Genomic DNA, 12,513 nt, shown 5'->3' with positions numbered 1-12,513 from the left:
GTCCAGAGGCAAAGGGGTGTGTCCTGAGGGGAACAAATCGAAAGGTTCTTACCTCTGAGAAGTTGTCCTTGACTTCGGTTCCACCAGCAGCCGTCCTGTGGTCCCGGCACAGCCTGGGGATCCCTCACCCGCACCACCACAACCTTTAACAGGACATTGGGCCGTTCTAGAACCTGAATGACAAACAGCGAGTATTTCTCTAGGACGGCTTTGATGTGGGATTGTTCTGTTTTCCCTGCAGGGGATGGGGAGTAATTTCTCCTCCCCACAGTACCACTGAACACCCCGCCCATGACTCTTCAGGCATTTTGGGGCTGTAAGCCCCCATCTTTCACTGGCCTGCTCCTCCAGTAACATCATCGTCATCCCCCGTGTCCCCCCATTTATTCACTCAAAAAAAAAGGTAGAAAAGGAAAACAGCCTCAGCGGGCAGCTCATTACTTTAAAATGCCATCTACATATATACATACCAGAGCCCCCCAAAAACGGGGCGTCAGTGCCCCGAACAGCCGCATCCACGTCCCACAGGCCGGCAGCCGCCCCCCGGCACGCTGGGGACAGAGGACGGTGCCGCGAGTCCTGCTCTGGGGCTGCTCCCCCGACCTGGGCTGGGGGGTCTGCTGAGCATGGGGCGGTCACAGCTCCTCCTCTGAAACACAGGAATTCCACAGCAGAGTTCCGCCCTGGGGCGGCCGGCTGCAGCACCGCGCTTTGCCCACAGCCTTTCCTTCCTTGTCCACTTTACACAATGACCTCTGCTCATCACATCTCATCAAGGCTGCTCTACTCGCATTATCAGCGTGCGGTTCCCCAGTCTCTTTCCTGCCAGCTAAAATACCCCTCAACGGGCTCTTTTTCAGAATGACGCTCCTACGCCGTCCTCCCGTTACGCGTCACACAGAACGACGCGGCTCATCTTGGAACAAAGACAGGCAATAACTATGAACGCTTACAGCAGCGCTCCACGCATAATACTAAAGCCTACCCACGACATACCGCCCTCACAAGTTGTGTTCCAAGTTTATCCCACCCTCTCCAAAACAAAACAATTCCGCTACGCAGCTCAAATCTATCCAACACTCAGCACCGCAATCAGGACACTCTTGTGAAAAATGCAGTTGTGATTCGTGCTAAGATGTTTGATGTTTACAGATATAACGAAGTGAGGCACGGTCTCTGAACCTGGAAAAAGGTGATTAAGTTCTATGTAAAAAGTTATGAAACTTGCTTATTAAGTTGTATTGACAGAGGGAACTAACATTTTAAGGGTTAACTAAACATATAATGGGTGCCTACTAACGAACTAACACTTTAAGGCTTAGCCACACAATAAATGCTTAGTTTAGAGCTTTATGTTAAGAAGAACAGAACCCCATTGAATGCCAAGATAAGAAGTTTTACTGCACCTAGCTGTAAACTTGAGGAGACAAGATAACGAAGATTAACAGCAAAAGGGGGCGCCAGTCTGGTTTCATTCAACTTGGCAGCTTGGGTCCCAGTCAATTCAACATAATGAACCAAAGGTAAAAAGTTCACTGTGATGAAGCTGAAGGAGCTTCATCCAAAGACCCCCAAAGACCCCTCCTCAAATTCACCAAGTGGCACTGCGCAGGCACAACAGGGAAGCGTCTATGGAAATGGTTCTGTGAGACTCATTTTAATCAGAAGTGGGAAAGGTTATGAATATGTGCAGGCATTCCTGGAGTCATTATGAATAAGTAACACCTTACTGTATTTAAGCACACTTCTTATTGTTTAAAGGTGTGCATGTTGGGCGGAGTGAATCCCCCGCGCACCCAGCGCTGTTTTGCTTATGCTCTAATGAACACGTGTCCAGAGGAGGTGGGGGCCTGACTACAAACTACAAACCACACTGAACACTTGCAAGATAAGGTCTTGTTTGCACTTTACTGGGAAGAACGGAACTGTCTGGGAAAAACAACGATCCAAAACTAACACAGAGGAGACATTACAGACATCTGCAAAATGGGGCCTATTTCACACTTTGCTGAGAAGAAAGGATTTATTCAGACAAAACAGTACCTGCAAGGCTATGGACCATAAACAATGTCTACAGCTGAAAAACAAAGGCCCACGTGGAATCGGAGAAAAAAATCCAAGGAGAAGCAAGAAGACCTCACAGTTAAATATTGCTGTTGGACTGAATGATGGTATGAACGGTTTGTAAAGATACAGAAGTCTATGGTTTACTATGCTCGGGTTGGACCTCTGTGGAGGTACCAGCTTGTGCCAGCCCTGCTGCTATTCTACTCCAGTTTTTTTCCCCGAGAATTTTGTCGCCCGCGGTCTGCCCGGTGCGCGGTGCCACCCGCGCTCTGCCCGGGGTGCAGGTGTCAGGCCTCGCAGCCGTGTCCCTGCGCTCGGCAGCTGCTGCAGGGGAGTTGCAGCTTTACTTTTGTTTCATGCAGTAGTTGACACCTTTGGACGGAACTGTGACACGGATGTTTAGCAAAGCTGCAGGCTGATATTTATTATATTACCGCAGATCTTTAATAATCCAAGTGTTTGAACTCACGGGGTGGGGACGCGCAGGCGGGGGGCAGCACCCGCCGGGAGTGGGTGCGCACCCAGGGGTGCTGCAGCACGTCCCGCGGGGGCAGGCGCTGGGCCGGGCTGCGGCGCAGCAGGTGCGAGATGAGATCACGGGCGCCCTCGGGCACGGGGGGCGGGAAGTGCAGGTCCACCTGGCGGGACGCGGGGGACTCAGGGACCCTGGAAATGGACGGGGCACAAGGACACCCCCACCCAGCACCGGTGTCCCTGGCCCCCCAGTCGTGGGTCTCGCCCCACAGTGAGAATGGAGGGTGTGGGGCAGGTGCTGTGTATGTGGGGCCCAGATCCTGGGGTCCTGCCCAGCCCTTGGGTTCCCCAGCAGCATGTGGGTGTGGCAGAATGCAACCCCCCCTCGCCTCTCTCCCCCTCTTCTGCCCCCACTCTCCCCCTCCTTCCTTCAGTATGGAGGAGTGGGCACATCCCCCTCTCTCCTGGCTGCCGTGGGCCTAACAGCTTCTTTGTCTGGCCCCAGAGCACCCGTACCAGCAGAGTCGTTAGGGGCAAAAGCCGCTGGGCGCCCACACCCAGGGTGGGGGATGTTTTTGGGGGGCTTCCAGGAATAGGAGGAATGACTGCAGTCAGGTCAAGCTCTTAAAAACGGGACACTCGTCGAAAACTTCCTTTTTGGTTGGAGTTTTCTCAGAGAACGAGCTTAGCCACTGCCGCCAGGAGCCACGGCCCCCCCCAGCTCCCCGGAACGGAGTCTCCGCTTGCCTCGCCCCCACGGCCGTGAGTAAAACTTCTCGCAGGATTGCGAGTATATTTATACTTTCTGTGCACGTTTGCACACATACTCTAAATTATCTCTTTAAAATAATTACGGATAGGCTTGGGCAAGTGTGTGCTTCTCCGGGACTCAGGGGCGACTCCGGCATTGTTTTGAGTGAAGCCACGTGCATGCACTCTGTGGACCGCCTGCTGCAGTGGTTGCCACCCCTAAATAAGTTTCCAGCTGATATTCGAACCTGTATTTAAGTCACTTTGGAATATTAAAACCCTGTTTCACCAGTTTAATAAAGGCTGCTTTGGACCCTGTTGTACTTCGGGGTAATATTCCGTGACAATTTGGCGTAGTCGGCAGGATATCAGAGATGGAGGTACTTTTTAGAGGGTTGAGTAACATTTCTGCAGAAACCTGGCATTTTGCGGCGTAGTTTTTCATTATGTGGTGCGCGATGTGCTTCAGTTTGTGTGTTTGCTTAAAGGTAGCACAGGATCTGTGTAAACTTAAGCACCGAATGGAGGAAAACTTCTCGCGGCAAAGGGAAAAGTTTGACTCCTTAAAGCAGGACCTTTTGTGGCAAACCAAACAATTTGATTCTTTAAAGCAAAACCTTTCGTAGCAAAGCGAAAAGTTTGACTCCTTAAAGCAGGACTTCTCGCAGCAAAGCGAAAAGTTTGACTCCTTAAAGCAGGACTTTTCGCAGCAGAGCGAACAGTTTGATTCCTTAAAGCAGGACTTTTCGCAGCAGAGCAAACAGTTTAACTCCTTGAAGCAGGACCTTTCGTCGCAAGGCAAAGAGTTTGACTTTTTAAAGCAAAACCTCTCGCGGCAGAGCGAACAGTTTGACTGTCTAATACAGGACTTTTCATGACAAAGCATACGATCGGATTATTTAGAACAGAGATTTGGCTTGTTAGAACAGAAACTTGGTTTTTTGGAACAAAAACTTGAGTTTTTGTTAATTAATATGAGAGCTTCCTCCAGCGTCCCCCCAGTTCAGGCGTGCTCCTCGGCCCCCGCGCTTCTCAACAGAGATACTGACTCTGAAAACAGAGCTGATGAAGCGGGGGTAGAGACTAAGAACGTGCGTCCTCTTATTAGAACTGAAACACATACGGATGGACGAGGCAGAAATCCACGCACGGCTACCCATAGCACGCCATATTCAGGACTGGAGCTAGGGGATTTACAAACTAGATTCTCACAGAAGCCGGGCGAGACAGAGACTGAATATCTTTGGCGCGTTTCACTTACTGGGGGTGATAGAATATTATTGAGTAAGGACGAGGCCACAGGTTTCTGGGGCCCAGGGGTATTTTTAAGTGATGGTCCAGACGGTGATCAGTCCATTACATCTCGTGTAGCTTACTGGGCTGGTGGTATAGATCCCAGGGAACATGGGGAGCCAGTGGCAATTGTTATAAAAGGTTTATCGGACCTTGCCGAGGGAGTTCAAAAGGCGGCTTGTATACAAGCAATGTATGAAAGAGGCCGGCAGTCCCCCCCTATGGCGGCGCCGGTGGATCCGGTCCACCTTAGGCTGCTTATTAAAGGATTACCGGATGCCTTAAAAGTATATGTCCAATCCCTTAAGGAAAAAGTTCAGGGGGCTATTGATCGCAATAAGCAAAATCTCCGAAGTCCTCCTGAACATGTATTAACCTGGGCGGAAATTTTACACAATGTGGTTACACATGGGCGCGAGATGGGGTGGGTAGACCCGAGCGGCAGCCCGTATAGAAGCCGGGCGGTCTGGAAGACGAGCCGAGCCGAGCCTCTTTAGGGACCCCCCCCCACTAGGCCGCCCCCCCCGTCACAGAAACCGGAGCGTATTGGCTGCCAGTCAAATCAGAGTAGCAGTTTGCAGCGGAGCGACCTCTGGCACCGTGCAGCCGCTTTGGGCGTGCCTCGAAAACTGGTGCACAAGCTCTCCACTGAGCATTTACAGGAGCTAGTGGAATACTTAGAGGGAAGATCAGAGAACAAAGAGAAGGCACCGGCAACCGCCCCCTCCCCCGAGGACAAGCGAAACACTAACACTTTCGCATCCTCACAAAAAGGGAATCAAAAAACTAGTAAAGGCGGATGGGAACCGGGACTGCCCCACCCGCTTGGTATTCTCCTGCCAATGGTCCAGTGATAAAGAACCATACATACATATTCCCGTTGGTCCAAGGCGGATAAGTGTGAAATTTCTAATTGACACGGGCGCACAAATCAGTGTTTTGAACAGGCGGCAAGCTGACAAACTCGAGATTAAACCATCAAGGAAGGCCATCAATATAGTAGGGGTAACGGGTGTAGCAGAGAGATGTCCTTTAGCTCGAATCCACCTTTTGCTGCCTGGGGAAAAGCGGACAACGGCTGTGGAAGTTGCCCTGAGTCCTTATAAAGCGAACATATTGGGATTCGATATTTTGGCAGGTAGACGATGGTGCTTACCTAATGGGGAGATTTGGAGCTTTGGAAGTCACAGGGCAGAGGTAGCCTGTATTAAAATATTGCCATTTACCTCTGCACCCTTGCAACTTGATCCTGCTCCACCCACATCTACAATAACCTATACCCCACGTTCCCCCCTGCTAAATGCAGCAAAACGGGGCACTACGGAGGTTGTTAATGATCTTGAAGAAAGGCAAATAAAAAGCCGCGGTGTCCAGACGGCCCCCTCCCCGTACCGGCAACTCGGGGGGTCTGGCATAGCAAAGCCCCACCCCGCGAGTGCCGGCGACTGCCCTGGGACTGGCGACATGAAATGGAGTGGCCTGAGAGAGCTGCTAGAAACGCATGTCCAGTACGGGCATAACCCGAAAAACGGACGCAAACTTCCCCCCGTAAAACTTCTGTCGCCTCTCTGCGCATCTCCCCCCGGCCCGCCACCGTTCCTGGACCCTAAGTCCTGGTGGTGTGGGGCAGGGCAGCCCGGCCTCGCGAGCGCAGGCAGGCAACCACCTTCCGGCTGGCCGACCCCCCCCCACTCGCTGCGGGCGGGAGCGCCCCCCCCCGCCCCGGCTTGCAAACTGAAGTTAAAAAAAAAAAAAAACAAAAACCCGCGGCTTGGGACCAGCAACCCCGCCCGGCTCAGTGCTCTCTGAGGTTCAGAGGCAGCTCCCATTAGGACCCGGCAATGTGCCTTAGCACTGCTGCTTGCTAAAAGTAGCTGCTAATATTACTTGCTATCAAAAAAATTACTGGCACTCTACTGCAGCTAAATGAGGCATTATGGAGGTCATTAATGATTTTGATAAAGAGTCAATAACAGGCGGCAACTCGATAAAGACCTGCCCCTAAAACAAAAGGTCCAAGAGATATTTTCTGCTCAGAACTTCTGAGCTAGTCTAACACGTTAACTATGAAAGCCCGGTTCCAAAGGGACCGAGGTCTGTTCTTTGTGTTTTCTTGCAGGGCAAAGGAAGATGACAGGGTGGAAGAGAAGTACAGATGCGTGTATCTCCACAACAAGTTGTCTCATATTAAGAGACTAATAGAGGATTCTGACCAGCAGCAAGCAGAATCATGGCACTAGCCTTTGCTTCGGCCTGGACATGTGCCTTTGCATTACGGAAGTTTCAGTATTAGCAGACTTAACTACTTTTGTTGTTGATATTGCTTTTATGCATATTTGAAGATTTTAAAATTTGCACAAAATAATAATAATAATAATAAGCCATTGCTTTGGAGGGTTAAAGAGGCACGTGTATTTTGCTGTATACAACCCGTTTTGTTACAGCAGAAGCTTAACCTTTTAACTTAAACCCCCATTGCAGTAGTTGCCTTAAGGTGTTTGCTTGTGTGTATTTGGTGTGAAGTTTTAGCTACACCAGCTCCCCATTGCTGCAGCAGCCGGGGACCCCACATGGCCTATGGGTGTCCGGGCGCGTGTGATTTAATGTGTGTGCAGGAGTGCCTGATGGGGAATGCAGAATAAAGCTGCTACTCTTGCGTAAGCCAAATGCTCAGGTTAAAACAGCTGATGAGTGTTGCTGTAGGTTTTCCTTCTACAAAATCTCTGTTCCTGTTGTGGAAGAAGATCCAGCTAACACCAGCAAGGGATGGAAAAGCATCCAGATGCCTTGAAAACACTGCCAACAATGACGGGGTGGAAAAGGATCCAGCTAAAACCAGCAAGCCATTCAGAAGGAAGACAGTCACAGGAATGGAAACACTAATGAACTGTGACTGATGCTGGGACTCATTAATTACCTTGGGCAATTGTTGATTGTTGCAATTACTTCGATTCTATTGTATATTGTTATTAATAACTGTTTGGCAGGGGTAAGTCAACACATGAGATATGGCGATCCACAGTGGACATTAAGGCTCACTGGCAGGAATGTCCCCTTTTACTTTGGAGGCAAGAGGTGGCTGTCACACCACTCTGGAGTTATGACTTGACCATGACTGTAGTCATAGGGTGGGATTGTGGCAGAATGCAACCCCCTCTCGCCTCTCTCCCCCTCTTCTGCCCCCACTCTCCCCCTCCTTCCTTCAGTATGGAGGAGTGGGCACATCCCCCTCTCTCCTGGCTGCCGTGGGCCTAACAGCTTCTTTGTCTGGCCCCAGAGCACCCGTACCAGCAGAGTCGTTAGGGGCAAAAGCCGCTGGGCGCCCACACCCAGGGTGGGGGATGTTTTTGGGGGGCTTCCAGGAATAGGAGGAATGACTGCAGTCAGGTCAAGCTCTTAAAAACGGGACACTCGTCGAAAACTTCCTTTTTGGTTGGAGTTTTCTCAGAGAACGAGCTTAGCCACTGCCGCCAGGAGCCCCCCCCAGCTCCCCGGAACGGAGTCTCCGCTTGCCTCGCCCCCACGGCCGTGAGTAAAACTTCTCGCAGGATTGCGAGTATATTTATACTTTCTGTGCACGTTTGCACACATACTCTAAATTATCTCTTTAAAATAATTACGGATAGGCTTGGGCAAGTGTGTGCTTCTCCGGGACTCAGGGGCGACTCCGGCATTGTTTTGAGTGAAGCCACGTGCATGCACTCTGTGGACCGCCTGCTGCAGTGGTTGCCACCCCTAAATAAGTTTCCAGCTGATATTCGAACCTGTATTTAAGTCACTTTGGAATATTAAAACCCTGTTTCACCAGTTTAATAAAGGCTGCTTTGGACCCTGTTGTACTTCGGGGTAATATTCCGTGACAATTTGGCGTAGTCGGCAGGATATCAGAGATTGAGGTACTTTTTAGAGGGTTGAGTAACATTTCTGCAGAAACCTGGCATTTTGCGGCGTGGTTTTTCATTATGTGGTGCGTGATGTGCTTCAGTTTGTGTGTTTGCTTAAAGGTAGCACAGGATCTGTGTAAACTTAAGCACCGAATGGAGGAAAATTTCTCGCAGGATTGCGAGTATATTCATACTTTCTGTGCCCGTTTTCACACATACTCTAAATTACCTCTTTAAAATAATTACGGATAGGCTTGGGCAAGTGTGTGCTTCTCCGGGACTCAGGGGCGACTCCGGCATTGTTTTGAGTGAAGCCACGTGCATGCACTCTGTGGACCGCCTGCTGTAGTGGTTGCCGCCCCTAAATAAGTTTCCAGCTGATATTCGAACCTGTATTTAAGTCACTTTGGAATATTAAAACCCTGTTTCACCAGTTTAATAAAGGCTGCTTTGGACCCTGTTGTACTTCGGGGTAATATTCCATGACAGTGGGGCAGGGGCTGCTCTCCACAGGCAGGGTCCCCATGGCAGGGGATTCCAGGGGGGTGTGAGCTCCCTAAACATGGGGTCTCTGTGGCAGGGTCCCCCCTGTGAGAGCACAGCACGTGAGGCTGAGGGTTGCTCTGGGGTCCTTGTGGGTCCCCGGAGGTGCTCCCCAGGTGGGTGGGGGTCCCTAGGGCGCAGTCCCCACCTTGGTGATGCGGTGGTAGGTCTTATTGTGGGAGGGGCTCTCGAAGGGGGCGGTGCCCAGCCAGCAGCTCATAGCACAGCACCCCCAGGCACCACAGATCCACCTTCTCGTCGTGCTCACGTCCCTCCACCATCTCAGGGGGAAGGTAATCCAGCGTCCCACACAGTGTCCTCCGCCTGGGGGGCACCCCATGAGGAGACACCCCCATGTGTACACGTACCCACCGCCTCTCCAGAGGTACATAAAGGCAGCTCTGTTTTAGGGGGAGCCCCGCCTTGGCATGTTGGAGTCCTCTGGGGTGCTTGCCACCCCCAGGCCGGTGACGCCATCCCCATGGGGTCTCAGCCCCTGCTGTGTCCCTGTCCGCACAGGGTGCCCCATGGAGGACCCCCCCCAGAGCGTCCCCAGCCCTACAGGGCCCCTCCCCAGATCATACCAAAGGGGAGGGGGTGCACAGACAACCCAAAGTCAGTGATCTTCGGCTCCTCCAGCGCCACAGGGTGCTCCCCCAGACCCACAGGGCCCCCCACAGCCGTACCGGAGGGAGGGGGCGTGCACAGACCACCCGAAGTCGGTGATCTTCAGCTCCCCCATCAGCCCCAGCAGCAGGTTCTCAGGTTTGATGTCCCGGTGGATCACCTTCTTCCCGTGGCAGTACAGCACCGCGTCTGCCGCCTCCTCCATCAGCTGGGGTGATGAAACGAGGGGGTCAGGGCACCCCCAAACTGACCAGGGGGCCCTTGGGGACCCCAACACCAATTCTTGGGTGGGACCTCAGCATTTGGGGCTGGTCAGGGGGCCCAGACCCCCATGTGTGGGGGTCACCCTGGTGTCTGGGGTGGTTCCAGAGCTCCCCGCTAGGGTTGCCCCATTTCGGGGTGACCTGACCGTGGCGATGCGGGTGCCATCGAAGCGGCCTTGGCGCTGCAGCTCCTTGTAGAGTGCCCCCCCCGGGCGCGTACTCCAGGATGAGGAACACGTGCCGCTCATCATGGAAGTAGTTGTAGAGGCACAGGATGTTGGGGTGCCTGAGGGGAACAGGGACACATGGTGAGGCCCCAGGACCCCCCACTACCACCCCAGGGTCCCCAGTGCCTCCCATGGGCTCTCTGCAACTGACCCCCGCTGTCACCTAGGGGACCCCAGAACACCCCCAGTGTCACCTAGAGGACCCCAGTGCCACCCACCATCACCCCAGTGAGCCCCAGGACACCCCTCCACTGTCACCCCAGGGTGTTCAGGACAGCCCCCACCATGACCCAGAGGACAACAGGACTCCCACACTGTCACTTCAGTGCCACCCACCACCACCCAGGGGGTCTTCTGGGACCTGTTGATATCATACTTGGGTCCCCAGAATCCCCTCACTGTCACCCCGTGGGTCCCCGAGTGCCACCTCATCACCCCAGGACCCCCTATCTCATCAGCCCAGGGTCGCCCCAGTGCCACCCACCATCACCCAGGAGGTCCCCAGGACCCTACCAGCACCACCCAGGGTCCCCAGGCTCCCCCACCCCGCCTCCCCCCGACACCCCCATGCCTGTGCTTCCTGACTGTAGGTGGGCCATGATCTCGATCTCTCGCCGCAGCTGGTGCTCCACTCCTTCCTTCTCCACCTGGGACTTGAAGAGGACCTTCAGCGCCACCAGGAATTTCGTGCTCTGCTCCTGTGCCAGGTAGACGCTCCCGAACTTGCCCTTCCCCAGCGGCTGCCCAATCTCAAAGTCATCCAGCGTGAAGGTCCGTCTGCAGAGTGGGGGGCAGAGACACACGATGGCGGGGGCACCCCATCATAGGGGGGACACCCCATCACAGGGGGGACACCCAGCACCTGCGCCCACACATAGTCAACACCAACCCCAGTGTCACCCACCAATGCCCAGGGGTCACAGGACCACCGCACTGCCACCCATGGGGTCTCTGGGATGCTTCCCCCACTGTCATACTGGGGGTAACTGGGCCCCCCAGTGCCACTCAAAGTGTCCTTGGAGCCCCCACAATCACCCCAAGGTCCTCAGGACACCCCACAGTGCCGCCCACCATCACCCAAGGGGTCTCTGGGACCCCCCAACTTATTATACTTGGGTTCCCAGGACACCCCACGGACCACAGGACCTCCCCACTGTCACCCCATGGATCCCAGGAGCCATCCTCATTACCCCAGGGTCCCCTCAGTGCCACCCACCATCACCCCAGGGGCCCCAGGGCCCCCTTCCCCCCAACACCCAGGGAGTCTCTGGGACCCCCACATTGTGGTCCCCAGAAGCTCCCCAGGAGCCCCCCGTTGTCACCAGGGGGTAACTGGCATCCCCCAGTGCCACCCAGGGGGTCCCTGGCACCCCCTCCCCCATCACCCCAGGGTCTCCAGTGTCCCACATCACCCCAGGGGTCCCTGTTACCCACAGGCCCCCCAGCTCTGCCCCCACCATCACTCACTGTGGCGGGGGAGAGGCCTGCAGGGCAATGGGCTGCAGGGGCGCAGCTCCTGGTGGGGAAGGCTCAGCTGCGGGAACCCCCACACACACCCTGGGGGCCCCCGAGGACCCTCCCGTGGGACACAGGCGTCCATGGACCCCCAGGTAACACCCGCGCCCCCACCAAGGGACCCAGGCGTCCGGGTGCCCCAACTACTCCCCATGGGGCTCCGTCCCCCGGACCCTCCCTCCCCGTACCTGGCCAGCGCTCCGGCGTGAGCGGCTCCTCGCGGCGAACCTGCGGCCCGGCCGGGGAGGGGGGTCACCCCGAGACACCCTGCAGGGGTGGGGGACCCCAACACCCTCCACAGGGACAGGACACCCCCCCAAAAAGGGCCTGGGGGTGCCTGAGCGCACCCCCCTGGGACGGGGCCACCCCCAGGGGTCGGTGCGGCCCCAAAGCACACGGGACCCGCCCCGAGGGTGCCCCAGGGATGGGGCCCAGGGGGCAACCCGAGACCCCCTCCCAAGGACGGCCCCCCCGGAGGGGTTTGGGGCACTCCGAGACCCCCCATCCCAGGGACTGGGACACTCCAGAAAGGGCAGCGTCACCCCGAGTGCCCCGGGGGGACACCCTGGCAGGGGAACGTCGCGGGGGAGGGGGTGTCACCTCGGGCAGGCTGGACACGTCGGGGTCCGCGTTCTCTTTCTGCGCCATCCTGGAGGCGGGGAGGGGACACAGCATCACCACGGGACCCCAACCCCTCGGGACCCCCAACCACGCGGGACACGCTGTCCCCGGATCCCCAACCCCTCGGGATCGCCCAGCCCCCCAGGACCCCCGGGACCCGCTGTCCCCGGATTCCCAGCCCCCCGGGACCCCCGGGACCCCCTGTCCCCGGATCCCCGTTCCCGGACCCGCTGTCCCCGATCCCCGCCC

General features: G+C 55.2%; 1 protein-coding gene across 1 annotated transcript; it reads right to left on the bottom strand.

The window, feature by feature from the left end:
• Positions 1-2,510: 2,510 nt before the first annotated feature.
• LOC308052492 (aurora kinase C-like) lies at positions 2,511-12,291 on the bottom strand (the record flags this gene model as incomplete). The annotated part of the gene is given in 10 exon segments (XM_080364571.1): positions 2,511-2,705; positions 9,160-9,219; positions 9,221-9,335; positions 9,698-9,846; positions 10,048-10,113; positions 10,115-10,187; positions 10,714-10,905; positions 11,596-11,662; positions 11,832-11,871; positions 12,244-12,291. Coding segments are annotated over 10 exon segments (1,005 nt in total).
• Positions 12,292-12,513: the final 222 nt, after the last annotated feature.

Source organism: Nesoenas mayeri (assembly GCF_963082525.1).
Source record: "Nesoenas mayeri genome assembly, contig: SCAFFOLD_62, whole genome shotgun sequence".
NCBI lineage: Eukaryota > Metazoa > Chordata > Aves > Columbiformes > Columbidae > Nesoenas > Nesoenas mayeri.
Note: the sequence above shows the minus strand (reverse complement) of the source record. Positions and strands in the feature narration are given on the sequence as shown.